General features: G+C 36.7%; 3 protein-coding genes across 6 annotated transcripts in view; 2 read left to right on the plus strand and 1 right to left on the minus strand.

Moving 5' to 3' along the window:
- pdxka (pyridoxal (pyridoxine, vitamin B6) kinase a) overlaps window positions 1–26,952 on the minus strand; it is a 27,439-nt gene continuing 487 nt past the window's right edge. The window contains exons 1-12 of one of the 3 annotated variants that reach the window (XM_067409483.1): window positions 13,638–13,713; window positions 13,392–13,446; window positions 12,258–12,391; window positions 6,927–7,031; window positions 5,894–5,977; window positions 5,302–5,336; window positions 5,062–5,147; window positions 4,758–4,803; window positions 3,803–3,914; window positions 1,836–1,972; window positions 869–935; window positions 1–737 (exon numbers count right to left, since the gene is read on the minus strand). In XM_067409483.1, coding sequence (XP_067265584.1) covers window positions 625–737; window positions 869–935; window positions 1,836–1,972; window positions 3,803–3,914; window positions 4,758–4,803; window positions 5,062–5,147; window positions 5,302–5,336; window positions 5,894–5,977; window positions 6,927–7,005 — 759 coding nt within the window. In that variant the 5' untranslated portion in view covers window positions 7,006–7,031; window positions 12,258–12,391; window positions 13,392–13,446; window positions 13,638–13,713 and the 3' untranslated portion in view covers window positions 1–624. Of the gene's footprint in view, window positions 738–868; window positions 936–1,835; window positions 1,973–3,802; window positions 3,915–4,757; window positions 4,804–5,061; window positions 5,148–5,301; window positions 5,337–5,893; window positions 5,978–6,926; window positions 7,032–12,257; window positions 12,392–13,391; window positions 13,447–13,637; window positions 13,905–26,952 lie in introns of those variants that run through there. The other 2 variants (XM_067409481.1, XM_067409482.1) reach the window with 2 other exon arrangements.
- On the plus strand, window positions 14,070–23,856 carry fgf9 (fibroblast growth factor 9). 2 transcript variants are annotated; one of them, XM_067409484.1, is made up of 4 exons: window positions 14,070–16,392; window positions 19,662–19,796; window positions 19,944–20,047; window positions 20,244–23,856. In XM_067409484.1, the coding sequence occupies exons 1-4, from the start codon at window positions 16,230–16,232 to the stop codon at window positions 20,430–20,432; spliced, it is 591 nt and encodes a 196-aa protein (XP_067265585.1). In that variant the 5' UTR covers window positions 14,070–16,229; the 3' UTR covers window positions 20,433–23,856. The 2 variants fall into 2 exon arrangements, with proteins under 2 accessions (XP_067265585.1, XP_067265586.1); XM_067409485.1 differs by having other exon boundaries at window positions 19,665–19,796.
- tmprss3a (transmembrane serine protease 3a) overlaps window positions 24,590–26,952 on the plus strand; it is a 16,870-nt gene continuing 14,507 nt past the window's right edge. The window contains exon 1 of the mRNA XM_067409480.1: window positions 24,590–26,772. Within this exon, the coding sequence (XP_067265581.1) occupies window positions 26,706–26,772 (67 nt within the window). The 5' untranslated portion in view covers window positions 24,590–26,705. The remainder of the gene's footprint in view (window positions 26,773–26,952) is intronic.

A 26,952-nucleotide genomic window follows, 5' to 3' on the forward strand; every position in this document is an offset into this window, starting at 1 on the left:
AATTATTTTATTACAATATAGTTAAAATGTCCAAATGTAAAATGTAAAATATCCAGTTTAATATCTACTACAGCAGCATTTCAAGGCACTTTCTCAGTACAGACAATTCCTTTTTATTATTTAATAGACATTTTTAATAGACAATTTTCTCAAACGTGGCCTGACTGGGCTTGTACAGTCATTCTGATGAAATAATAGGACTAACGGATCAAATAATATATTTAAGTATAACAGACTGAATCAAATCAAATAGCGTTAGACAACACTTGATATGTTAAATAAATTTTCTAAATGTAAAAAAATCATTATAAATGCTTAATTCAGATGGACACATGCATAATCAAATCATTGTAAAATACTAGTAATGGATGGATAGTCACATGCACATTATGGCTGGAATGTGAAGATAATAAGGTCACATGTTAGTTTTTGGACACAGTACCTGCATAATGCACTATAAAGTACCAGAAGTCACAGTTTCAATTCTAATACATTATTGTTATAAAAGAATTTATAACACTACAGCATAAAATATGAGCATTCCGGCATTCACAGTGTGACTGTAAACTCTAGCTGCTGAATATGACATTCATATTGTCTAGTACAGAATGTAGGAGTGAAGCACTACAATACAACAGCATTCAAAACTATGGCAGGATCCTCGATGTCTGCTTTACTCTGGACCATCCGCAACTCAAGCTGAGCAGGAGTGGGCTTTCGATCAGGACCGGCCACCTCTGAGAAACAAACAAAATTAAGGGTTGAGTTACATGACCATCACAGTGTATGAATATCAAACTTATAATATGACAAAAGGTCAGCTACCATTATCTGGTCTGGCATTATCTGGTCTGGTATACAGTCTTACCTTTTGCATAAGTAATAGTCCTCTTAATGACATGGTGCATGACGGAAACAGTCTTTTCACAGGCCGTCTGTCAAAAACACATCAAGCGCTCTGGGTTATAATTCAACAACCTGCAGTTTGAAAACTTTTTTTGAAAAGTAGCTCTTATTTAGGACATTTGTAGAGTGGCCCTGGAGTATTTGCACACTGACAGTAAGCAATGTATTTTTATGGATTGCTTAAAAAGGTATAATTCACTGCTGGGCTTTCAAATAAAACATGGCTGCCAAGTTGGATGCAGTAGAAAGGCTAATCTGTTATTGGAAATCTATGCTTTAAAAAGAGAAAAGGGGCTGCTGTCTTTCCCTTTGCTGAGTAGGTTGGAAAACTTAAACATCCATAATTTACTGGGCATGTTGCCATCCAAAGCCACTCCCAGTCTGCTCTAAACGAATACGCTTGACTAGAGTCAAATACAACTTTGCTTGAGTAGAAAATACTTCTGAGCAAACTTTTAGTCATAAGAGTTGTTGAGTTGTATTGTTCCCAGGTACATAAATTCAAAGTAAACATTTAGTGAGAGCAAGTTATTTTTGGTTTCCAGTGAAGGATCCAGCATATTGTAGGCAGTAGCCAAAGGCTACAAAGGGTATATGGAGGGAACGCAACTGAAAATCTGAAAAATCCATGTTTGTTTCAATGACTATGAACACAGTATTTTAGGACAAACAGAGGGGGAAAAAACAAAAGAAACTGCCATTCTATCACTTAATAGGAAGAAGAGGAAACAGCGAGCATCTTCTGCTCAATCGTCAAAGCAAAACTGTGTCACATTCAGGTAAGAAAACTCTTGTAGTGTTCCATTTTTACTATAATGCTGGTATATAAATTACAAAGCAGCAGCCGCCTATATAATTTGCTGAAGCACATTGCTTTATATTTAGTCTTGAGAATTCAACTATAATTAGTGTGATATCATGTTGTTTACCTTGAGATCATTTGGGTGGTGGTGTGTCCACGCCAGCAGCATCGCAGCAAACAGGTCTCCTGTTCCCACAAACACAGCATCTACCCTGGGGATGTCCATACGGATCTGTTGGGTCACCATGGTACCGTCTGCTCTCACTGAGAAATAACAGGAGTATATCATTTTATTCACTGGGATGAATTTTAGTCAACTGGGATGAATCCCTTTAACAGAAACCACTAGTTAAGAATGATGCCGTTGAAATAACTCTTGAATGAACACATACTAAATGTGCTGATACCACTAATTATAAAGTATTTGTATATTTACACATTTTTTTTATGGTTCCCCATCCCCACTTAAGTCGGCCCATTTTGCATTTCTTATAGAGTGCAACAGTGCCAGCCAGTCCACTTTTTCAGTGACATTGGTTTCAGAAGTATTTTTCTCAATCAATTTTTTTAAAAGTCTTCATTAAGGCATTATCAACCATGAACCAAACCAACCAGCTACAGTACAAGGTGAACCGCAACATTACAAATTCTGTTTTAAAAAAAAATTCACAAGACTGTGTACTCACTTAATGCCTTTAATGAGGGCAAGAACTACAATCCCATGAAGCATTGCAAATGACAAATGAAAACTGATGGAGAAATATAGAAATATTAATTTAAAGATGTTGATTAACACCATACATAATATATTTTAAGATTTTTTTCAAAACATGCATACATACACAAATGGTTATTATATTATAGATTATAAGGAGACTGACTACTACGCCATTCACAGTTCTTCGTCTAGTGGGTGGGCGTATAGTAAAAGCTTTTGGCGTGATTTGCATGTCATAATTCTCTGATTGGTGGAATTTTTTCTGCAGAGTCAAACTTGCAAGAAATTCTGCTGCTAAACATAATTATTAAAACAAAAAAAAAATGAAACAGGGCAGGATGATGGCTTCAACAATAGCATATACCATCGATTAACAACCTCGTAGCTCACAGTAAGTCTGTCTGTAAAGGTTTATTAGTTAGTTAAAAATCAGTTCCTCTATAAACAATAAATGGAACTTCCAGAACTTGACTGTTGGGGCTTTCACACTGAATAGTTCTAGAAACTCAGTTATAGGAACTAGCTAATTTCTTTGAACTAACTAATTTCTCCCCTGGGCCATGTCCCTGGTTGCCTTCGCTCTGGGAATAGGAACTGTGAAGTGGCCAACACGAAATCTCTTATGGCAACTTTCAGTATCGAGGGGGAGAAAAGAACACAACCCTGCAGACAACAGGTAAATGCCATTATGGTTTGTGAAGTAAATATGTTTACACAGCTTTTTAAAAATGCTGTTGCCATGAACCAGGTTTAATTGCTCCTTATTTTCTCCTTTCTTCCTATCTTCTCTTTTAGTTGGTTTCACCTGTATCTTATTTCTCCTCAGCGTTCACACTAATTGCTCGCGCACCTGTCGAGTTTCTACCTTGATTGTTTCCCCTTCTTTGCTCCGCTGTTCGCCGCGCTTCAGTGTCGGATTATGGTTTCCCATTCCGGCGTTCTCTCCTTGATTATTCAAGAAGCTATTTTGACCTGTATTATTGTGTGTGCCACAGTCTTAGTCCCAGTCCTAGTTACAGACGCCTTCTCAGGCTCAATCCATCTAAGTCTTCGGTTGATAGTTCCTATAGTGCTGGTTTAGACCCTACTCTGAAGTAGGAGCTAATTTAGTCCCACCAAAAGGAGTTCCTAGAACTAAAATCATTCCTAGTTCCTCCGGTGCGAACACGGCAAAATCCGGGTACTTCAGCCAATAGTTCTAGGAACTATGAAAAGGTTCCTCCAGTGAAAGCCTGCAACTGAAGTCTGCAAAATCTCTTACTCCACCCAGACAATTTCTCATGATGAAATGTATGAGGCAAGCACTGCAAGAGCTTCAAGAGTTCAACTGCATTGGGTTTTATAATGTATGGTGGAAATTAAAATGACAAAATCACCTCTTTTCTGGCTTCCCAGGGCGACCAGATACTGATCCCCCAGAGGAGAAGGCAGGTCAGAGCTGGTGATGACAACTGTGTCTGGACCCATCGAATGCAGCAGGTTCATCACCTGAAATACAAAACAACTATCTCAATTTCCATTTCAGTAGAATAGGAATCTGTGCGATCTGCTGTTTCACGTGAAGGCAATAAAGTTCCCACGGAAATTTCACTAATTTTCAATTTGGTCACATGAATTTTCCATGCTGCTTGTTTTGAAAGTGACTTCTGTTTGAGTTAAACATCTATGTGAGTTATACACTGCTACACTATTGTTTTGACAACAGAGTGTAACAGTGCCTGCACCATTTTTTCAGCAGCTGTTGTTCCGGAAGTTGTTGTTTTTTTCATTCATTTTTCCTATAGGAATTTTAAAAATGTCTTTGTTAAAGAGTTATAAGCCATGTCAGTTAAGAGGTGAATCGCAACACTACAAACTTTGATTTGAAGCAAAAAATGTGAAAATCTGACAAAAAGACAAAGGTACAAGACTATGTTTCTTAACGGTTTTATTAACGGCTAAGAACCACAATCCCATGAAGCACTGCTAACAGAATCAAATTAAAAATGATGGAGAAATATAAAACTACTCATTTATGAATGTTGATTATATATCAATATAATTTAAGTTTATCGAACCTGACTGTTGCACTCTATAAAAGTAAAAAAAAAAAAGAAAAAAAAAAAGACTTGTTTGCCTGCAAAATTTCACTAAAATATTGTGTTTACAGTTCAAAAGAACAAGATTTAACAGAAGAATTATCTGATTTCATGAGTGGCAACAGCTGTGAGTGGCAAGAGCAGATACAACTATGAAAAAGTCCAGTGCTATTATAGTGCAAGTCACATGGTCAATCAGATAAGAGGAGCAGAAATAACTGCTGCATAAAGAAAACAGCTGAAAGAAACTTACTTCAACTGCATCTTTTTCTGTACTTATGCTTCTACCAGTGAGGAGCCTGTGAGGGGAAAAAATGAAATAAAATATTGACATGTGTTATGACACACCCATGACACACCCTGACACAACCACAGTTTTCATCTCTTTTTACATATTGTACGATCATTTGTTTTGGGAGTGCCAATCACAAATGGTCACAGGAGACATATTTGACGCATACTGATACCATTTGATTCGACCACAGCATCTAGGAGTAAACAGGGTCGTTGATTTCTATACACAAACAAACAAGAAATCAGCATAACAGGACACTCACTCAGCTTCAAACTGATTGGGAGTGATTATGTCAGCAGCCGGAACTACTTTGTCCCTGTAGATGGGAAGCAGGTTCTCGGGAACATACTAGAAATTAAACAGAAAATGATCAGCTCTTTGGAAACTTGAACCACATCTGAAGTTTTTCACAAAGACACAGATGTTCTGCTAAATAAAGGGTTACATTTTTTACTAGGAAAGTATAATGCAAATGTTATAGGGGAATTTTTGATATGCTCACCAATGCGCCATTATCACCCAGCACCGGATCACACACTTGGTAGGCGGGGGGGAATTGGGGGGTAAAGATAAGCACAATGAGCATAATACACTGTAACACATGTCAGTGAGGCCTTACAGGCTTACGGAATGTTTGGAGCATCACTCATAATTCCAGACATTCTGCAGACATAACATGCCATTCCCAAACATTGATATCCTGTTTGACTCACACAGTAAAATCCCTAACAATCCAGCAGCAGTGAGCTTAGTGAGCTATATTGACCTAACCATATAGCCCAGATACAGCTTTATTGGTAACACTTTACATTAAGGACTATGCCCTCAAGAGTTTCATGTCTTAACTAGAAATTGAATGCACTAATGTGAACTAACAATGAGCAATATATATTTTTTACAACATTAATTTTTGTTAATATTCATTAATTGTTCAATGTTTGTTCACGTTAGTTCAGAGTGCATACTGTCGATGTATGTGTATACACACACACACACACATACATATATATATATATATATATATATATATATATATATATATATATATATATATATATATATATATATATATATATATATATATATATACACACCATACACCAGGTTTGGGTTTGCCCTCTTCAGCTCCTGTACAATGTCCACCACCATTTCCAAAAAGGAATCATCCCTAGTATATCCTGAAGAAGAAGGGGGGAAAAAAATAGAAAATATGGAACAAACCAATTGAATGTGAATGTGAACATTACACCAACTGACCAAAAGTGATTAGTTTAATTTAAATTATGAAATTTAATTTCCATTTGTACATTATTTCTAAGGCATGATATAGGCATGATTATTGATAAAAGACCATTGATTTCTAAACCCTCACCCTTCAAAGCCATGTCCGCCAACCTGCCTAAAACTATTCACAGAGACTGGCTAAAAACAGACAGGATACTTTCTGAGTCATTTAAAAACAGGATGATGACAAAGGGACACATGATGACTAAAACAAGACAAATATTAAATTGGAAAAATACTGTCTGGTCTGACAAGTCTTTATTCTTCATCTGCAGCGGCATGAACATAGTAGTGGTCCATTTATGCCACTCAGTCGTTTCATAAATCAATATATCAACTGAGAAATAAACAATTAAGCTGCAGCAGACAGATTAAAAATGCAATTATAAATTAATAATCAAAGACAAAGTTTTCTACATTAACAATAAGATTGAACAGTATACAGTATTTCTCAAATGTAATCAAATTTCTGTATGTTATTTATTTCTGAGCTCTTTATTTGCTGGATGTTAAAGATTCAATCAAATTAATCTGTTGCAGCCCTTCACAGAAAGTATCCTGTCCGTTTTTTGCCTTTCAGAAACGCTCTCTCCGTGTTAATTAAATAAGGCAGGGTTGGCAAACATGGCTTTAAAGGGTGGGGTTTTAGAAATCTATGGTTTGGATGAATAATCATGTCTAAATGTAATCATCATACTGAATCACATGACTTTTAATGATTTTGGACATACATAATCCTATTTAAACCAATCTGCTTGTCCTGTGTGTCTGACAGTAATTGAATAATGTGCATTCATAATTAAATAACAGCAGCCAGACACAACAGGAAGAAAATACCTGTACCTGTGAGCACATAGTCGTAATGGTTCACGTTGTTGAGCTTGATCCCCTCGTACAGGACTTGCAGTTCATCCGCAGTCATCACTTGACCTTTCCAGTGCTCATATCCTGGCAAGAGAAACACCTTCATAGAGGCATCATTTATATCTATACATAGTGGTGACCTGATTTTTTGTATTTTTGTCACACTTTAATGTTTCAGATCATCAAACTAATTTAAATGAATCAAAGATAACAAAAGTAAATACAACATGCAGTTTTTAATGAAGGTTTTTATTATGAAGGGAAAACAAAATCCAAACCCACATGGCCCTGTGTGAAAAAGTGCTTAAAACATAACTTAACTGTGGTTTATCACAACTGAGTTCAGTTTCTCTAGCCAGACCCAGGCCTGATTACTACCACACCTGTTCGCAATCAAGAAATCACTTAAATAGGACCTGCCTGACAAAGTGAAGTAGACCAAAAGATCCTCAAAAGCTACACTTCATGTTGAGATCCAAAGGAATTTAGGAACAAATGAGAAAGTAATTGAGATCCATCAGTCTGGAAAAGGTTATAAAGCCATTTCTAAAACTTTGGGACTCCAGAGAACCACAGTGAGAGCCATTATCCACAAATGGCGAAAACATGGAACAGTGGTGAACCTTCCCAGGAGTGGCTGGCCGACCAAAATTACCCCAAGAATGCAGCGACGACTCATCCAAGAGGTCACAAAAGACCCCACAACAACATCCAAAAAACTGCAGGCCTCACTTGCCTCAGTTAAGTTCAGTGTTCATGACTCCACCATAAGAAAGAGACTGGCGCCTGCATGGCAGAGTTCCAAGACAAAAAACATTGCTGAGCAAAATGAACAAAGGCGCATCTCAGATTTGCCAGAAAACATCTTGATGATCCCCAAGACTTTTGGGGAAAATACTCTGTGGACTGACGAGACTAAAGTTTATCTTTTTGGAAGGTGCGTGTCCCATTACGTCTGGGGTAAAAGTAACAGCATTTCAGAAAAAGAACATCATACCAACAGTAAAATATGGTGGTGGTAGTGTGATGGTCTGGCGCTGTTTTGCTGCTTCAAGACCTGGAAGACTTGCTGTGATAAATGGAACAATGAATTCTGCTGTCTACTAAAAAATCCTGAAGGACAATGTCCGGCCAACTGTTTGTGACCTTGAGGCCAAAATTCCTCCACAGTGCTGACTCATTGCAAATTATCAAAAAAGGCTTGATTGCAGTTGTTGCTGCTAAGGGTGGCCCAATCAGTTATTAGGTTTAGGGGGCAAGCACTTTTTTCACACAGGGCCATGTAGGTTTGGATTTTGTTTTCCCATCATAATAAAAACCTTCATTTAAATACTGCATGTGTGACAAACATGCAAAAAAATAAAAAAAATCAGAAGCGGAAATCACTTTTTCACACCACTGTATATTATATATATATATATATATATATATATACACACTTCAGGGCTGTTGAATGCTCATATCTGATTGGTTGACCAACGTTTTAAGGTGTGCAATTATTTTCTGGGAAATGCACGGCTAAAGTAGTTCTAGGCAGGTTTTGACCGCATTGCAGTTTCATATCCCTTCATCAAATGATTTCAGTTATTTCAATAGGTCCTACAGCTTACAACCATAAAAGAAACAAAACCCACAACAACACCAGCCAAGCAAATAAATAAAGTAAACAACAGGATGAAAACAACAAATTATTGTCATGGTTTTTGCAACAAAATATGTTTTATTGTGTCATGAAAGCGCATACTCTCTCCCGCTCTCTCTTTCTTTCAACGTACACACGTACTGTATAGTACAGACACACACTCGCACAGAAACGTTTTGTCAGCGCTGCTCTGACGAATTAGTCAGTAAAATAGTTTAGCAACTTAAAAGATACATGACTCGAGGTAATAACTGTGTGGTTCTCCATTAGTAGAGACACTGCTACCATGAGAGACGCACAGACTCAGGTAGGCTAATTTGCTTTCTCTTTCTCTTTCTGTCTCTCTCTAACTGCATTAATAACTGTATCAACGGTTTTATTCTGCTATCAAGGCTCAAGCTTGGGATGAGATGCGGAAGAAATTAGTCCAACACACAAGAGTGTTTTAAGGACAAAAACCTGACAAATGTCTTGAAATACAACATCGGAACAGTGTCTTAAAGTGTGGTAACCGTGGTATAAGCTGAATTATTGACCTTTGCGGAATAATTGATCGCATCATGGCAGCATTACCACCTCGGGTGTACATTATTTTCTAAGAATTCAACAGCCCGTCGTCATTTATTCCTTATATATATATATAACTGAAATTCATGCTTTAGCAACAATACATGAAGCTTTGCCATATTGTGAATATAAGATCCATGGTATGCCATCTCAGAATTACCATAATTAAGCGATTCTGAATTCTAAAAGCATTCACGTCCACGTACAATTCGTAATTACAATGTAACTATAACTTGATATATTAGTAAAATTTAGTTGAGTAGTTATCTTGAAATATTTCTGTTTGAATCTGGATGAATTGAGAATTGTGGTTTTTATTTATTTATTTATTTTTAAATAGAGATCTGCATTCTCCTATAACTATGAAGAAAAAACATTGGATAACTAAACAAAAAAAAAATGAATAAGATTGTGTGTTTGAATCGAGATTGTGATTTTTTTACTGATTAATTGTGAAACACTATCATCTAATAATTAATGTATTTATGTCATGGCATGTATGCGACAATAGTTACAGTTTAAGGATGTTGTCGGCAATGAAGCCTATTCATAATACAGTATACTTTATTAGTCTTATAACAGTTAACAGTTACTACATATTAAAAATATCAAGGACATTTAAAATAAAATGCTATCCTTTAAAAAGCATAATTCCATTTTAGCTGCCTATATCAGTTTAATTTTCCAAGGTTGATCTTCCATATTTTGCCTTTAACTTCAAATAAATGCTGATGAAGCCATGAGATATATATACATTTTTTTTTTTTAAAAATCAATAAATCAATAAATCTAAAACCACGTATGACCCTGAAATACAGACATGTTTACTAAAAGGTGTAAATTATATGCTTTGATCACACGCTGACAAGTACAGAAACCTTCACAAACTAACTGTATAGAAGTCAAATATTAAACTCTTTAATTAACTTGGTGCCAGGATGAGAACTAGGATGAGCCCAACGGCTCCTAACAGCACACCTGCCTTAAGCAAACATTAGATCATGTGACGCCATAACCAAACAAACAATGTTACACTGTGGTATTAAGAGGTAATTTCAGGTGGTAAGTGGTGTTAAGCAAAAAATAAAAAATAAATACAAATAAAAGAACTGAGCAGCACTTCTCATTCATGGCCAGATACATTTAAACAAGCTGAGTGAAAGATAACAACAGATACTCAAATGATTGTTCTTAAAAAGTATGCACGCACGCATGTATTTAACGCATTAAACCTTGAATCAAATGAGCTGAGGTCATTTCCATTGTCAGTTAAAAACAGGGTGTTGCACTGTCTCATCTGACGAGTCTTTAAATCTGCTATGTTAAGTCATTTATTTTACACAAAAAAATCTATTAAAATTACATAATTATATAAAAATGCAGCAGACAAATTAAAAATGCAATTATAACTTCATATTAAACGTATTATTACACTACGGCTACACATAGTTCTGGGTACGACAACAATTCGACTGAACATTATATTTTTTTATCAATTAAATCTAAATTAATTCTAAACAAATCAACTGATCTATTTAGCACTGTGTTTAAACATTTTATGAGAGATTATTTAATTCATTTATCCATTTCTCAGTTGATTTATTGATTTCTCAATGGAATAAATGATTTCTCAAGTGATTATTTTGTTTCATTTTGCTTTAGCGAAATTAACTGGTGAAGATGTCATAATGGAATAGTTTAGCCGAAACACTGCATGGTACCTCAGGTCATGCTTGTGATGACATGTACCAAGTTTGGTCTGAATACGATGCATTTGTGTACCTCTTGTAATCATACAATCACATGAATACATGTGACACTAGTGATGGCTTAATCAGTAACAATGCACAACATTTTATTTTACATGCAAAACTGTCCTGTTTACTATCTAATACCCAAAATAGAGCTCTGTTCCCCTTGAGGGCATTCTTCTGCCTTTAAACTAATGACATATGAATCTGAATGCTCTACAATAAACCCTCTTTTACTTCTCCTAAACTGAATGACCTATTCAGTAAATGATTTCAATGCTGCACTGTTCAAGTCGTATCCCACGTTACATAGAGTCACTAAACAAGGGGATTAGTAACTATATAGTATTTTTTAGCTATTTTTTATGAAGACATAAATTAATGTACAAACTACCAGATACCACTGTGTGACATCAAATTAAGGGAAGAAAGAGAAGGCTTGTTCAAAGAAAAGAATGTAAAATGCTTTGCCTGAGAAATTAGGTGTGAACTGTGAGGAGTAACAATGAGAAAGAGCCATGAGACCATGACCCTAAACAGTGGGAGGATTGTTACATTCCTTAAAGAAGAAAGAAGAGAAGCAGGGTGGGTAGAATTGGAAGAGCATGAGCAGCAGAGCGAAAAAAAACCTTATACACCCTTATGGCTCTTAGCAACAGACCCTTAGTAGCCTAGAGAATCAAAGCAATGGTTAACCCATTCAGTGCAAACATGTTAAATGTCAACAGGATGTCCAGGAACATGATAATGGACCATAAGCAAAAAAAGTTACTTAAAAAAAAACACATGAATGCACATGAATTGAACACAAGTTTTTAAAACCATTCAACGCCCTCTTTTCTTTTTTACCATACACTTTCACTGACCTAGCTTAATGAATGTGTTGCTTTCAGTGCTGTAGGGATTGAGATACATACCTCTACCTCATATCTCAAACACAGCATTGGTGTTTTCATTATTGAATGATTTTGTATTTTGAAGGGGGAAAAAACTTGGTTAAATGAACAATTCAATGACTTACTCAAAAAAATATCAGTTACTTGTTTTGTTTCTGAATTAATCAGTATTTTGAACAAATCAGTTGAATAAATAAAGTAATCATCATAAATCATCGTCACATGTTGCTCAGCACTGATTCCTGATCCATTTACCTTTAACCATAACCTCCTACACACTTCCCTTCTCGATCCTTCCCCCCACTAACCACTTCTCCATTCTAGATCCCATTAAAGTAACGGACACTCTGTGTTCCATCTGTACACAGTGCTCTATAGATATGCTCCCTCCTACCACCTCACTGAACAAGCAATGCCTTGTTGTTCTTTCAAAATTAGGCAAAAAGTCACTAACCAAATGTTTCACCATCTCTGCTCCCCTCTGCTGGAATGAGCGGCCAGCTCCACTTGAACTACTGAGGCCATCCCATCTTTCAAGAAGTAGCTGAAGCAAAGCCTCTTCTGCAAGCACTTCACCATCCCACAACCCTTAAAGGGTTATTTAATATTTACTTTACTTTGGAACGACATGAGGGTGAGTAATTAATGACAGAATTTTTGGGTGAACGAATTGTAAATGTAAAAAACACTCTTGAATCAGTATATTAAATGAATCAGTTGAATCATTGAATGATTCATTGTCTCACTCATAACAAAATAAAAATAAAAAATTCACTTGATGCCCCCTGGTGTAACGCAGAAGGAGTGGCTGAAAAATACCCACCACTAATCCACAAGCAGACAGTACACTGTTTGTATGGTTTATTTAGTTTTTAAATATATTTTATATTATTATTTTTTCCAAGTACCGTTTGTGTGGTACCTTTAAATCTCAATAAATTTCCTTTTTCCAAAAGGAGCAAACCAACACCTGTTTTGAATTGCTGAATACAGACAACATAACTGGAAAAAACTGGGGAAAATGTCACACTGAGCTTACAGCTTTGCTTCACTGAAAATAATACTGCCACATGTTGTGAAACACGTGAGCTGAGCTTTACGCAATGACATGATGAAAACTTTTCCACACCAAGAAGGTTAAACAATACCAAGATAAACTCCTCCAGATAAAACTGATTAATTTTTCTTACTCTTTCTTCTAAACATTACCATTTAAGTATATACTATTTCAACTTTTTTTCCTATTTCAACTAGCTGCAAAAAGTTTTTCAGGGAAAACTGGCTAAGAGGAGTAATTAGTAATGCCTCATCAAAATAAACTCTGAACAACTAATTTGGACTTCAGCCTTGATTATGTAATGATTCGAAGGGAACAATGCAACTGTGACTGGGTTGTTGACATGACAGTGTCCTGCATTGTGACTGTATTATTCACCATAAGCTATTTTATACATGTTTTCAATCATCATTTGTCATGTTAGCATATAATTTGAGCTAAAACTTAAACTGAAAGATGAATATGAATTTCAGAATATCTCAGCATTTGTTTTGACCTTCCTTTGCTTTAATGACAGCAGCAGTAATTTACCTGTGTGATTGGAGAACTGCACAGAGTTTATAGTGTCCACTTCAAAGCCCAGCACCTATTAAAGCAGTGATACACACAGGACACGACATGTTTTACATACTAATATGCATTGTAGTGGGAAACTAACGCTGACTTTATTTAGTATTGTAAGGGCTGGATGCAAATGAGCTGCAAATTAGTTGCAGAATAACTACGTTAAAACAGTAAATGACGCTGCAGGCATCTAACGCATCTACTGCCTCTTACCTGCAAAGGAAATGATGCAGATTTGTTTCCCACATATCCTCTGACAACATGACTCTGAACTGACAGAACTCTGCAGTCCATGCTTTATGCTTATGACGTTAGCTTAAAACGGGTCACAACTAGCTTTTAATGTTCTCATTAAAACGTCACACCACCCTTAAAGACGAGAGAGCGATCAACCGTAGAAGATATAATAAAAACACACTCCAATAATGACAGACATTCAACAGCTTTCTCGCTGCGCATTACATGAATGGACGCTTTTTCTTCAGGCGTTTGCCGAAGACACCTCGCAGATTGTTGACAAGAATGGACCACAGTCTATGGAATGGACCAATCGCGTCTCGATCCAAGATGACAGCGTCTCTGGTTAATGTTAATGCAGAATTAAAGCACTGCTTTTAAACAAGTTTAATAGAGTTGCTTAGTATGTTCTGTGTGCTTTTCAACGACAATATATGATATATGATGTTAATAGACTAAATAAACAACGGAGCATTTATATAATCAATAAAATAAAGCCGTTGTTTTTGAGCAGGGTTGACCAGAATTATGAATGTAAGAACTTAGGCTGCTTCTTCCGTGTGAATTTGAAATAAGTTGGTCACACTCCACAGGAAGAGACTTGACTGAATTACACACAGTTCAAATCAATTCAAAACAATCACTTTTTATAAATGCATACACATTTGAAAATAAAAACACAATTGGTTCACTAGGATTAGTTAATAATTAGGCTATTAACAATTACAAGGTATTACTCAAAGTTACAGAAGAGAGCTGTTCAGTCATGATATTCATTTGTAGGCCAAGTTGAAGAGTTTGTTCACTGTGGGTTCTTTCTGGAATTTCCCATGGTTTTCTTAATTATAAACATTTTATAAAAGTTATGATATGTCACACTCAGATGTGTCACAATACAGAAGAAAATATGTCACTATCGGTTTCACATTTGAGGTATGACTGTGGAATTTATGTTGCAAAAATCTTGTTGTTAACCAATAACCACAGAACAAATAACCCATAAATCCAAAAGTGGTATTATATAAACCTAGAACTTCCAGAAGAAAACCACTATGATAATTTACTTCCAGGTTTAAGGACTACAAAATGGACTCTATTTTTTAGATCACTCTTTTATTTTGATCAGTAAGTAGGGGAGAGTGGGGTAAGATGAGCCATTTTTTGGTCCTCAAGACAAGGGAAAATGAGGCAGAAGTACAGTGAAAGTATTTAAAGTAATTTCAGGATGTTTCCTATCATTTTAAAGGATCAGAATACATTTATGACAAAAGGTTCTAAAAATGTGGCTTCTTATTAAAAGGAGGTTACCCAGGTTAGGGGTAAGTTGAGCCAAGTCAGTAGGTGAAAGGCTCAAAAGGTCAAAAGATACTTGACATGGTAGTTTCTCTGCAATGTCGACCATGTTAAGCCATTATGGAAAGAAATATGATTAAATATCCTCTGGTTCGTATCAGAGAAGGATCTGGTGTACAGCATTAACCAAGTTTCCAATACTACACAATTCCACAGCTTCCAATTTCCATGATTGCAAATGGTCAGTGCTAATGTTGTCACAACCTGAGATATGAAGCATATCATTTTCTTCACAATGTTTTAGACATTTTGTGCTCATACAAAGAGCACATACGTCACACCCTGCTGTCTGAGGCCTCTGACTCATAAACAAACTGACCCCCTTATCATCACCCATTTTAATCTCACAATCCTATTCTGTGAAAAAACTATCAAATATAAATTCAGAATTGCAAGATATAGGCCTAATCTGGCAATTCTGAGGGGGAAAAAAACGTCAAAATTACGAAAGGGAGTGAGTTTATTCATTTTTTTTCTCTGAATTGCAAAATATCAACATTCATATCAACATTATAGCATTTCTGAAAAACAAACTATAAATTCTGAGATAAAAGGATGCAGTTATCTTTTCTAATTTTTAGTGTGTCCTTGTTCACTTGAGATGCAATAATTTCTCTGTGTTTACCTTTGCTGAACAGTGATGTTAATACCATAGTAGCAGGTATTTGTATGTTATATTAACAATAGTGCATTAGTAGTTTTAAGTAAACAGAAAATGAGTTTATCACTGCTTTGAGGTCAAGAAAGGTCAATGAAACCAAATTTAGGCCTCAGTCCTTGAGAGCCCTCATACAATTCCAACACTTGCCCTGTGTCATCCTACAACAACACAGTGTGAGATGAGTCTGTATGAACGAGGAGATATCACTCTATTGATAATGCAGAAGATTTTCTTATGTAGTCATGTACACATACGCAAACGTGTATCTGCGTGGGTTTGTTCATTTGTGTGTTCATTTAGTAAAAGTATCAGAGCAGAAGATATATATATAAAGGATGGAGATAGGACGAGTGGAGGCACACTGTGTAATGAAGTATGTTTACACTGAGTGGAGGACACAATGTTCATCTAGCTTCACATCGGAAGAGGCTCTATATAGCAGCAGACGGTTACAGCAATAGTGATTTCAGGAAGGAAACTAGGCCTCAGAGACGCTATTGCAGGTGCCACTGCGCTCACAAGATAACACCTCAAAGTGGACCTGATGCGTTTTCATGGATTTGCACCGGATGCTTTTATGCTTTATTTCAGTTATAGTGTTATTTTGTGTAAGTTGCAACTGCACAGATGAAGAAACCGAGACCTCAGGTGATCAGGGAGGCCTCTTGAGACACATGTGGCTGCTCTCAATGAGGGATGCAAAGAGGAAAGAGAAAGGTAAGATCACATCTGTACCAGCTTGTTTAAACAAAACACCTTTTTAGTATTCACCGAAATGCAAATCCTAAAAACTATTACTATTAATATATACTATTTTGCATTTTTGGATTTTTGCAATGTTTTAGGAAAAAAGTTTAATAAAGCAACTGATATTTGAATAAGCCCCACTGTTAAAACCTTTAGAATATAGATATTAATAAATCTGTAAAGTTGAATGTAAGTAATGCTAGTGAAGTGGAAATGTCTGACTCAGTGCATGAGGAAATGGCCTTTAAAGATAGGAATTGCTATGGAAATCTAGAGACACAAATAGATAATCTGCCTATTTTTGAGTCTGAAAGAAGAACCTCTCTTGGTACATTTGTTCTGTTTTTAAGCAACTGATCTTGTTATATATAGACATGCATGTCTAGTAGACAGCTGTCCTTTGTTCTACTTTCACACCACATATGTCACCTGTGCAGCTCTGTGTTAAAAAGTATCATAAAGATGGCCTGCTGTTAGCCTGCTATTAGTAATAAAAAATTAATGAAGTTCTGGGATGCCTGACCTGTACACTTACACACATTATTTATGACACAAAATAAAGTATCATGTGACATACAGCAATATACCGCAGTGTTTCTCAAACATTTGAACTCCAAGGCCCCTCCTTGTCTACAACAATATTCAAATGCCGCATGAGTTTTCCAGTTGTTTTACTGGCGGCAACAACCATGCCACGTTCAAAGTAATTTAAATCACCTTTCTTCTCTTCTTCAGTTTGATCTTCAGAGAAGAAAGGTGATTTAAATGACTTTGAATGTGGCATGGTTGTTGGCGCCAGACTGTTCTAAGTATTTCAGAAACTGCTGGTCTACTGGGATTTTTCACGCATCACCATCTCTAGGGTTTACGGAGAATGCTCAGAAAAAGAGAAAATATCGAATAAGTGGCAGTTCTTTGGGCGAAAATGCTTTGTTTGTGCCAGAGGTCAGAGGAGAATGGCCAGACAGGTTTGATCTGACAGAAAATCGAATCGAAGATTGGAAAAAAGTTGCTGTCATGTTATCCTGCTGGAAGTAGCCATCAGAAGATGAGCACACTGTGTTCATTAAGGGATAGGCATGGTCAGCAGCAATACTCACACCATTATAGTGTGATATTGGTCTAATGAGTCTCGATTTCTGCTGCAACATTCAGAATTTAGGGTCAGAATTTAGTGTAAACAGCAGGAAAGCATGGATCCATCCTGCCATGTATTAATTTTTTAAGTTGCTGTGCTGGTGGTATAATGGTGTGGAATGGAATGTGGTGTACACTCTCTTGGTAAGCAGCATGGAACACACATACAGTTCCTGCACTGGATCTTCAGTATGCAGAATGCATCAGGTCCTGTCTAGCTGATCAAAATCACAAGGACAGATCTATGACGCACGCTGATAACATTTAACTGATAGCAAAACCATGATGTGAGCTGTGTTGGCAGGGGAGTTATTTGTACAAAATGATATGGATGTAATCATTACTGGTTTCTTAAAGGGATAGTTCACCAAAAAATGAAAATTTTATGTTTATCTGCTTACCCCCAGTGCATCAAAGATGTAGGTGACTTTGGTTCTTCAGTAGAACACAAATGATGATTTTTAACTGTTGCCGTCTGTCAGTCAAATAATGCGAGTGGATGGGAACTCCAACAATTAAGTCGAAAAAACATGCAAATCCAAATTAAACCCTGTGGCTTGTGACGACACATTGATGTCCTAAGACACGAAACGATTGGTTTGTGCGAGAACCCGAACAGTATTTATATCATTTTTTACCTCTAAAACACCACTATGTCCGTTTAGCATTCGCTTAGTGAGGTCTGATCGCGCTCTGACAACGGCAGTGATGTCTCGTGCATATACTTCAATGAGTGTGAGACATCACTGCCGTTGTCAGAGCACGATCAGACCTCACTAAGCGAGTGCTAAACGGACATAGTGGTGTTTTAGAGGTAAAAAATTATATAAATACTGTTCGGGTTCTCGCACAAACCGATCGTTTCGTGTCTTAGGACATCAATGTGTCGTCACGAGCCGCAGGGTTTCATTTGAATTTGCCTATGCAAGTTTTTTCGACTCTTATTGTTCGAGTTCCCATTCACTCCCATTCCAACATGGAGTTAAAAATCATCATTTGTGTTCTACTGAAGAAACAAAGTCACCTACATCTTGGATGCCCTGGGGGTAAGCAGATAAACATCACATTTTCATTTTTGGGTGAACTATCCCTTTAACCTTAATTACACTTTGATTCTCAATATATTATGACAAATTAAAATAATATAATGTGAAACATACAACCCGGATCCCGGAAATGTTTAGGCAGGCCAATTAAGCACCCAGACTCTTCTATGATGAAGCCATGCTGTTGTAATAGCTGCAGTATGTGGTTTTGCATTGTCCTGCTGAAATTCACAAGGCCTTCCCTGAAATAGATATAATCTGGAGGGGAGCATATGTTGCTCTAAAACCTTTTATATACCATTTAGCATTCATAGTGCCTTCCAAAACATGCAAGCTGCCCATACCATATGCACTTATGCACCCCTATACCATCAGAGATGCTGTCTTTTGAACTAAATGCTGATAACACGCTGGAAGGTCTCCCTCCTCTTTAGGCCAGAGGACACGACATTCGTGCTTTCCAACAAGAATGTCAAATTTGGACTCGTCTGATCATAGAACACTTTCCCACTTTGAAATAGTCCATTTTAAATGAGCCCTGGCCCACAGGACACGATTGTGCTTCTGGACCATGTTCACATATGGCTTCTTTTTGCATGATAGAGATTTAGTTGGCATCTGCAGATGGCACGGCGGATTGTGTTTACCGACAGTGGTTTCTGGAAGTATTCCTGGGCCCATTTAGTAATGTCAGTGACACAACCATGCAGATGAGTGATGCAGTGTTGTCTGAGGGCCCGAAGACCACGGGCATCCAATAAAGATCTTTGGCTTTGTCCCTTATGCACAGAGATTTCTCCAGTTTCTCTGAATCTTTTCAGTTTATACATTTGTTATGTTATCTATGTTCTATTGTGAATAAAATATTGGCTCATGTGAGTTTTTTAGTTTTCATTTTATTCAAATTTAAAAAACGTCCCAACATTTTTATAAATGTTATACAAATACATTAAAAATATATATATTTTGTACCTCTAACTGTACATTTTTTAATGTCACTCTTTCAGTTTCATTTGATTTTAGATGCTAATATTTTTTGCTCTTTGAATTTCCCAGCAGTCGTAGACGAGTCTAATCCAGCTCAAGGTCTCATATCACATCAGCTCCTGTATTGCCGTGTTGGGATTGGTTTTCACCTACAGATTCTGATGAATGGCAGTGTGTGGGGCGTTCATGAGCCTTCTGAGTACAGTATGATTTATATGCCTAGGAAATATAACACATTAGCACATATGAAATTGTCAGAACATGTTTCAGTCTTCACAGATGTATCTTCTTTATATTGTACCCATTTCTTTCATTTCTATTAAATGAGTTTTTCTCTGTTTTGTCTTTAAGGCTTCCTGAGAGTGTTTGCTTGGAGGGCAGGCGTAGTGGGTATCCGTGGTGTGAAGAGTGAGCTGTATTTGTGCATGAATCAGGAAGGAATTGCACATGGAATGGTGAGAAAAGACATGCAACTCGATGGCAAGGCATAAAATCTCTCAAAATCACGTTTAATTGTTATGTCTACATGAAATAATTGCAATTTAAGCTGCCTGAAAGGCATAATCACTATTCCTAACAAGTGTATAGTACTGAAATAATGAAATGTTTGCAAAGGTATACATTAACATTTAAATCTCCTCTTTGTTGTAGAAGAAGTTCTCAAATGAATGCCTGTTTAAAGAGCGCATGGAAGAAAATCACTACAACACGTACTCCTCCCTGATCTACACTGGGTTTTTTCTGGCTCTGTCCCCGCAAGGTCAGCTGAGGAAAGGCAACAAAGTGGGCCGCCACCAGGCCTGCACGCACTTTCTTCCTCGCAAGCATTTATTACATTAAACTCTCACCTAACACATCATATCTATAACTCACCAGCTACTACATGCAGCATAAACATTTAAACCTATGAAACCATCCTTGGGTGTTATAAGCTTATTTTGATGAGCATATATTGTCCCTTCTATGTGATAGACTCACTTTGTGATAGAAATTTAAAACTGTGACAGCATCAATATATGCACTATAAATAGCATGTAGGTGAAGCCATAGGGTAGGACTAATTATGTGGCTAAGCTGGTGTGCGCTAGAAACCTGCTGAAATTATTTATAGCATGGTTTTTGTTTTAGTTTTTATTTTGTTAACCACATTCTGTCAACAAGTCTTTTTTTTTAAATGTCACCACAAGCTCACATAGAACTCATCTGGTGACAGGTGAAAGCAGTTTGTGAATTATGCCTCACTGTATTTTTATTTATTTTAAAAAATTTAATTGATAAATGACCTGTGAATGTGACATTTTATTATGAAAATTTGATTTTGTATGTAATGAATGTGTAAATGTTTATGTATTTATTGTATTTATGTAATATGTAAATGAGATCTAAATACATGAGAGTTATTTTAGTATTATTTATATACTATTAGTATTTATTAATATTTTGAATTAGCTTTAATTTCTATATTTTCAGTTTTTATTTTACTTCATTTTAGTTGTCATTTTATAATATTTTTTACAAATATTTTTATATTTAATTTATTTTATTTCAGTTTAGTTTAAGTCATTTTAGTACTTAAACTTTTCAATTAAGTTATAAGTTTACATTTTTCATCTATATTTATGATTTATTTCAGCCTTATTTCAACGAATGAACACTATTTTGGATAGCAACAACAACAATTATACAGACAGGGTGTTCTGTGAATCATTTTCTCATACATAAGTTTGATATTTGATGCTGTGTACTTTACTGCTGTGCATGTGAAGGCCTTATAATCTCATTGTACGAAATAAACCTGATCTGCCTGACAGTTCTGAACTCCAAATTAATTAAAGAGATGTTTAAAACTAGACTTTTAAAGTCTGAATTGACTCTTAGAAATGACAAGTAAATTGGTGGAAAAACAGGCTAGTCTCCCATAAAGCTGTTATAGAAACAAGCTCCCCCTAAATGGGTAATCATGTATTAACACCACATCAATTCAAGTATATATCTATCTATCTGTCTGTCTATCTTTTGTTTTGAATCAGTGGTTCAGAGTGTGTATCAAACTGCCAAAGTCACATGAACTATTGAAGTTTCAAAACACTTATGATGTAACGAAGCCTTGTTTATTGAAATCATGTGATTTTGGCACTCTGAACCACTGATTTGAAACAAAAGATTCGTAAGGCTTTGAAGCTTCATGAAGCAGTGTTTTGAAATTGCCCATCACTAGATAGTGTAGAATAAAGTTGCTACTTTGTTATTTTTGGCACACAAAAAGTATTCTCCTCACTTTATAAGTATTAAGGTTGAACCACTAGTCACATGAACTGTTTTAAATATGTTTTTAGTAGCTTTATGGGCATTGTTATTGCTGGCGATGCAGGCCTCACTGAGCCATCAGATTTTATCAAAAATATCTTAATTTGTGTTCCGAAAATGAACTAAGGTCTTAAGGGTGTGGAATGACATGAGGGTGAGTAATTAATGACATTTTCATTTTTGGGTGAACTAACCCTTTAATAAACCATCTAGTGTTGCCCTAACAACCAGCCAGAACTGCCTGACAACACCTTAGCAACCACCCAAAGCACTTTAGCCACCTCCTAGCGAGGCCTTCATCCCTTCTCTCTTCAAATCTCTCTTCAAACTACCAAAGCATTCAAATGGCATAGGGTTTATGCAGCATTCAGTCTACATATCTTCATATCTCTTCAAACTGTGTTAGACTTCAAAACAGAAGTTTTCATGAGTTTGTCTTTGTTTCTTCCATCAGCATTGTGCTCAGATTTTCAGTGTGTTATGCAGATGCAGTTAGTGAGATTTAACCCACAAATAAATGCTGAAAATAAACTCAAACTAACAACATATTTTGTTCACTCTCAGTCTTTGCTTTTCCTGATCCTTGTCTTGACCAAATGGCCTTAAAGTCTCAATATCACATTCATGTACATTTTAATGTCATCAGAATTAATAATTATAAAGTCTCTCTTTTCTATATATCAATTTCTGTCCTTCATTTTTAAAGCCCCTCTATCACCTCTGCATTTGATCAGGGCCACAGGCCTCTCCGTAAGGTGAGCTGTATTGAGGGAGATGCTGGGTCATCCGATCCCCTCTCACAGCGACACAACCTCTCAACACTCCACTGATCAGATGTCCCTCTGTACCACTAAGAGTCTGTGTCAGTGTGTTACTGAGAGAGGTAAGAAGACAAGAAGAGAAGCAAAAATCAACAGATGGACAATGGAAAGACACAGTTTCAAGCTAATAAGACAATGTGGACTATGTTAGGTAAATTGGACATGTTGAACGTTTGTGTCTTGAGTGTTCTGTCCAGAATTATAGTGTGCTATAATTTGCTTCTTTTGTTATGTCTTTCCTCAGTCAAATCTAAAAGCAACTGTATATGTATGAGAGCTGTTAATATGAGTGTTTGAAGTAAGTCATGGCTGATCCAGAGGAATTAGAGTCTACAGCAGGTGTAGATGTTGAGGCTGATGGAAATGGAGAATCTGTTCCCTGTAAAGACTGCACACAAACAGATGGCCAGGTAAGACCACTGAGCAAATCATTTATGTTTGCATGTGCTGCTGAGGCCATAATCATTTTATTGGCCATAGACATGGGGGGAAAATGTTGCAATATTTACTTTGAAACAATTTTCATTTAGAAATTGCTAGTGAACTTCACAAATGATTACAGAGAAACAACAACTAACACATTAAAACATGACATTTTGAAGTAAAAATACTTAAATGGAATTTTCTTGAGAAACATACACCAATGATCTTCATTTACAACTTTGAAAAACCACATTAAGATTACATCATTGTCTACGAGCATGTGTTATGTTCCTCATTGGTTTGTTAAAATACTGTTATTGTTAACTAAATCTAAAACTATTAACAAAATGTTTTTGTTTATTGAAATAAAACTGCAATAAAATAAATTATAAATATTAGGTGAAAGTTACCTTGGCAACTAAATGAAATAAATTGAAGCGTTAAATGAAATTGAAGCGCTAAATGAAATAAAGTGAAGCGTTTGTGTAAAAAAAATATCCATATTTAACAAGTCATGAAGTGAAATATCTAGCTTCCGCCAGACCGCCGTCCGTATTCAAGTTACAACAAAGAAAGTGTAAACTGGCGTCACGTCACTTAAGCTTTTTCTGTAAGTTGAATATAGGGAAGGCGTATGACATAGCATAAGCTTTTTGAACTGCGAAAGGCGTTACACTTTCTTTGTACGTTGAATACGGTGGCGGTCTGGCAGAAGTTAGATATTTTACTTCATAACTTGTTAAATATAGATATTTTTTTACACAAATGCATCGCTTCACTTCAGAAGGACTTTACCTTTACCTTAACCCCCTGGAGTCGTGTGGAATATGTTTATGATGGATGGATGTGGATGGAGACACTTTCTTCAGCTCATACTCATGACCCCTGTTCACTGCCATTATAAAGCTTGGATGTAAAATGTATTAAGATGTGCATTCATATTGCATTCATACTACACACATTCATGCTTCATAATACTTTATTCATACTATACACATGCATACTGTTTTTCATTTATTTATTTTTTTTTACCAGTCATAGTTCTTAGTTCTTAAATGTAGAACATACTTAGAGAATATATGTGATTTCAAATTGAGTAGATGAGTAGAAAACGTCTACTGGAAAGGACAGCTGAAGTCCCAAACAAAGAAGAGGTGCAAACTGCACAAAAATTATGCCTAGAAAGGTGCAAATCGTATGTGAAATATTCTGTCTCTGTCTGAAAAGATTATTTTCACATGGTCTGGAGCAGGCATGGGCAACTTCGGTCCTGGAGGGCCACTGCCCTGCAGAGTTTAGCTCCAACCCTAATCAAACACACCTGAACAAGCTAAACTACATCTTAGGATTACTAGAAAGCTACAGGCAGGTGAGTTTTATCATGGTTGGAGCTAAACCCTGCAGGACAGTGGCCCTTCAGGACTGAAGTTGCCCATCCCTGGTCTGGAGAGATACACTATATTGCCAAAAGTATTGGGACACCCCTCCAAATCATTGAATTCAGGTGTTCCAATCACTTCCATGGTGTATAAAATCAAGCACCTAGGCATGCAGACTGCTTCTACAAACATTTTTGAAAGAATGGGTCACTCTCAGGAGCTCAGTGAATTCAAGCGTTGTACCGTGTGGTGTAGGGTTGTTTTTCAGGGGTTGGGCTTGGCCCCTTAATTCCAGTGAAAAGAACTCTTTGGAACATTTTGAACAATTTCATGCTCCCAACTTTTATGGGAACAGTTTGGGGATGGGCCCTTCCTGTTCCAACATGACTGTGCACCAGTGCACAAAGCAAGGTCCATAAAGACATGGATGAGCGAGTTTGGTGTGGAGGAACTTGACTGGCCTGCTCAGAGTCCTGACCTCAACCCAACAGAACACATTTGGGATGAATTAGAGTGGAGACTGTGAGCCAGGCCTTCTCGCCAACATCACTGCCTGACCTCACAAATGTGCTTCTAGAAGAATGGTCAAAAATTCCCATAAACACACCGCTAAACCTTGTGGAAAGCCTTCCCAGAAGAGTTGAAGCTGTTATAGCTGCAAAGGGTGGGCCAACTCCATATTAAACCCTACAGATTAAGAATGGGATGTCATAAAGTTTATGTGCACGTAAAGGCAGGCGTCCCAAAACTTTGGGGATTGAAGCTTTTACTTTTATATTTTCAGTTTTCATTATAATTTTAGTTTAACCCTAAAACATTTGTTTTAAAGTATTAATACATACTATAATAAATAATAATAAATTCCTTTTGTTTTGGTGTAGAATAAATAAAATAGGATCTAAGTAAAAAATGTAAAAAATGCAAAGTTCTGGCATGAAACTCTAATGGGCAGGCCCTTGAGGTCCTTTAACTCAATCTGCTACTGCTAATAACCACATCATTATCTATAGGTCACAGATGATTGGTTCCTGCTGTATTAGTAGCCAATGAGCTTGCGTGCTTAATCTTTAAATACATGAGTTAGCATTTGCTTAGCAGCACAGCATGCTTCAGAACCCCTCCAGCTTCCCCAGCTCCACCTGTATAGGTCTGCTACGGGTTATTCATGTACGCTATATTGTACAGCAGCAGCATGTCTTACTTGCTCACAGCAGCGTGTCGTGTATGTATTGGCGGTAGCAAATCCCGCACTTGCTCTGCAGCAGCAGAGGCAATAATTAACAGCAGCAGCATAGCAGATCTATTCCGCCAAGACCAAACATATCTAAACTGTCATACCCATTACCATACCAAACACTCCGAGAGTTGTCATGACAGAACTATACTTAAGGAATAAAGCACACAGATGTGTGGATGCTGGATCACTTTTTTCATGCTTCCACGCAGGGAGCAGCCGATCAGATATATCCCGAGAAAATAGAGGTGGTCTCTGTAACCGAGGAAGACATTCCTGCTATGGATCCCCCGGCCCTGCTGAAGGTCAGTCCCCTGGAAAGTTCAAGTGCCAGTCCTGCACCAGATGACAGCACTGTCAACCCCACTTTTGAAGTCTCTTCCAAAGACCCTCTAACAGAAACCCCCTCAGCCCAGCCCAGCCTTTCAATGCCAGTTACCAAAGTCCAGCCTTTTGCTACAGGTACCAATGTACATCATCCATCATGGTCAAATCATCAAAATGCTAACTCAATGTCATGTACACTACTTTCTTCCTGATATTGATTTATTCTATTTAAAACCAAGCTCAATCTGCACACCTTATGTTACATTATCGTCCAAAAATGCAGCTAGAAGCATTGATCCGAACTCTTCCACAACTATTTCAGTCATCCAAAACATAATTGTTTTTTAGTCAGACATGCACTAGATAGTAAAATACACAAAAGGACACTTTGTTCTCCTGTAGTTTAGCTAATAACACATGATGGGTTCAACCCCCAGAGAAAAGTACAAACCCATAAAATGTATTATTGCTTTGGTTAAAGTGTCTGCTAAATGCATAAATATTAATTAATTTAAGAGGTAATATTGTTAGATACAATAATTAATGTTAATTATCATCTCATGCAACTCATAACAATCCAGCAGAGGAGAAAACACTCCGTGGGAGCCTGTTTGCACGCAGGATGGAGATACTGATTGGAGCTTGTGTCCTGATTACCCTCATTATTGTGTTTGGAATTGGACTGGGCGGTGAGTCTTCATTGTCTTCAGAGTGAACTCAGCACATCCAGTGGTCTATAGTAACAAAGTACAAATACTTTGTTACTGTGCTTAAGTACAGATTTTGTAAATTTCCACTCAAGTTTGAAAATATATAAAAAAAAAAATTTATTATTATTGTTTGCGAATAGCGCAACAAAAAAGGTTTGA

The sequence above is a fragment of the Chanodichthys erythropterus genome, chromosome 14, assembly GCF_024489055.1.
Source record: "Chanodichthys erythropterus isolate Z2021 chromosome 14, ASM2448905v1, whole genome shotgun sequence".
NCBI classification, from domain to species: Eukaryota; Metazoa; Chordata; class Actinopteri; order Cypriniformes; family Xenocyprididae; genus Chanodichthys; species Chanodichthys erythropterus.

Excerpts from the sequence above, each read along its gene's own strand:
- fgf9 (XM_067409484.1), top strand. The coding sequence starts at position 16,230 with ATGGATTTGCACCGGATGCTTTTATGCTTTATTTCAGTTATAGTGTTA. Across the intron at positions 16,393-19,661 it reads TGCAAAGAGGAAAGAGAAAG|CAGTCGTAGACGAGTCTAAT; the intron begins GTAAGATCACAT and ends TGAATTTCCCAG. Across the intron at positions 19,797-19,943 it reads TCATGAGCCTTCTGAGTACA|GCTTCCTGAGAGTGTTTGCT; the intron begins GTATGATTTATA and ends TTTGTCTTTAAG.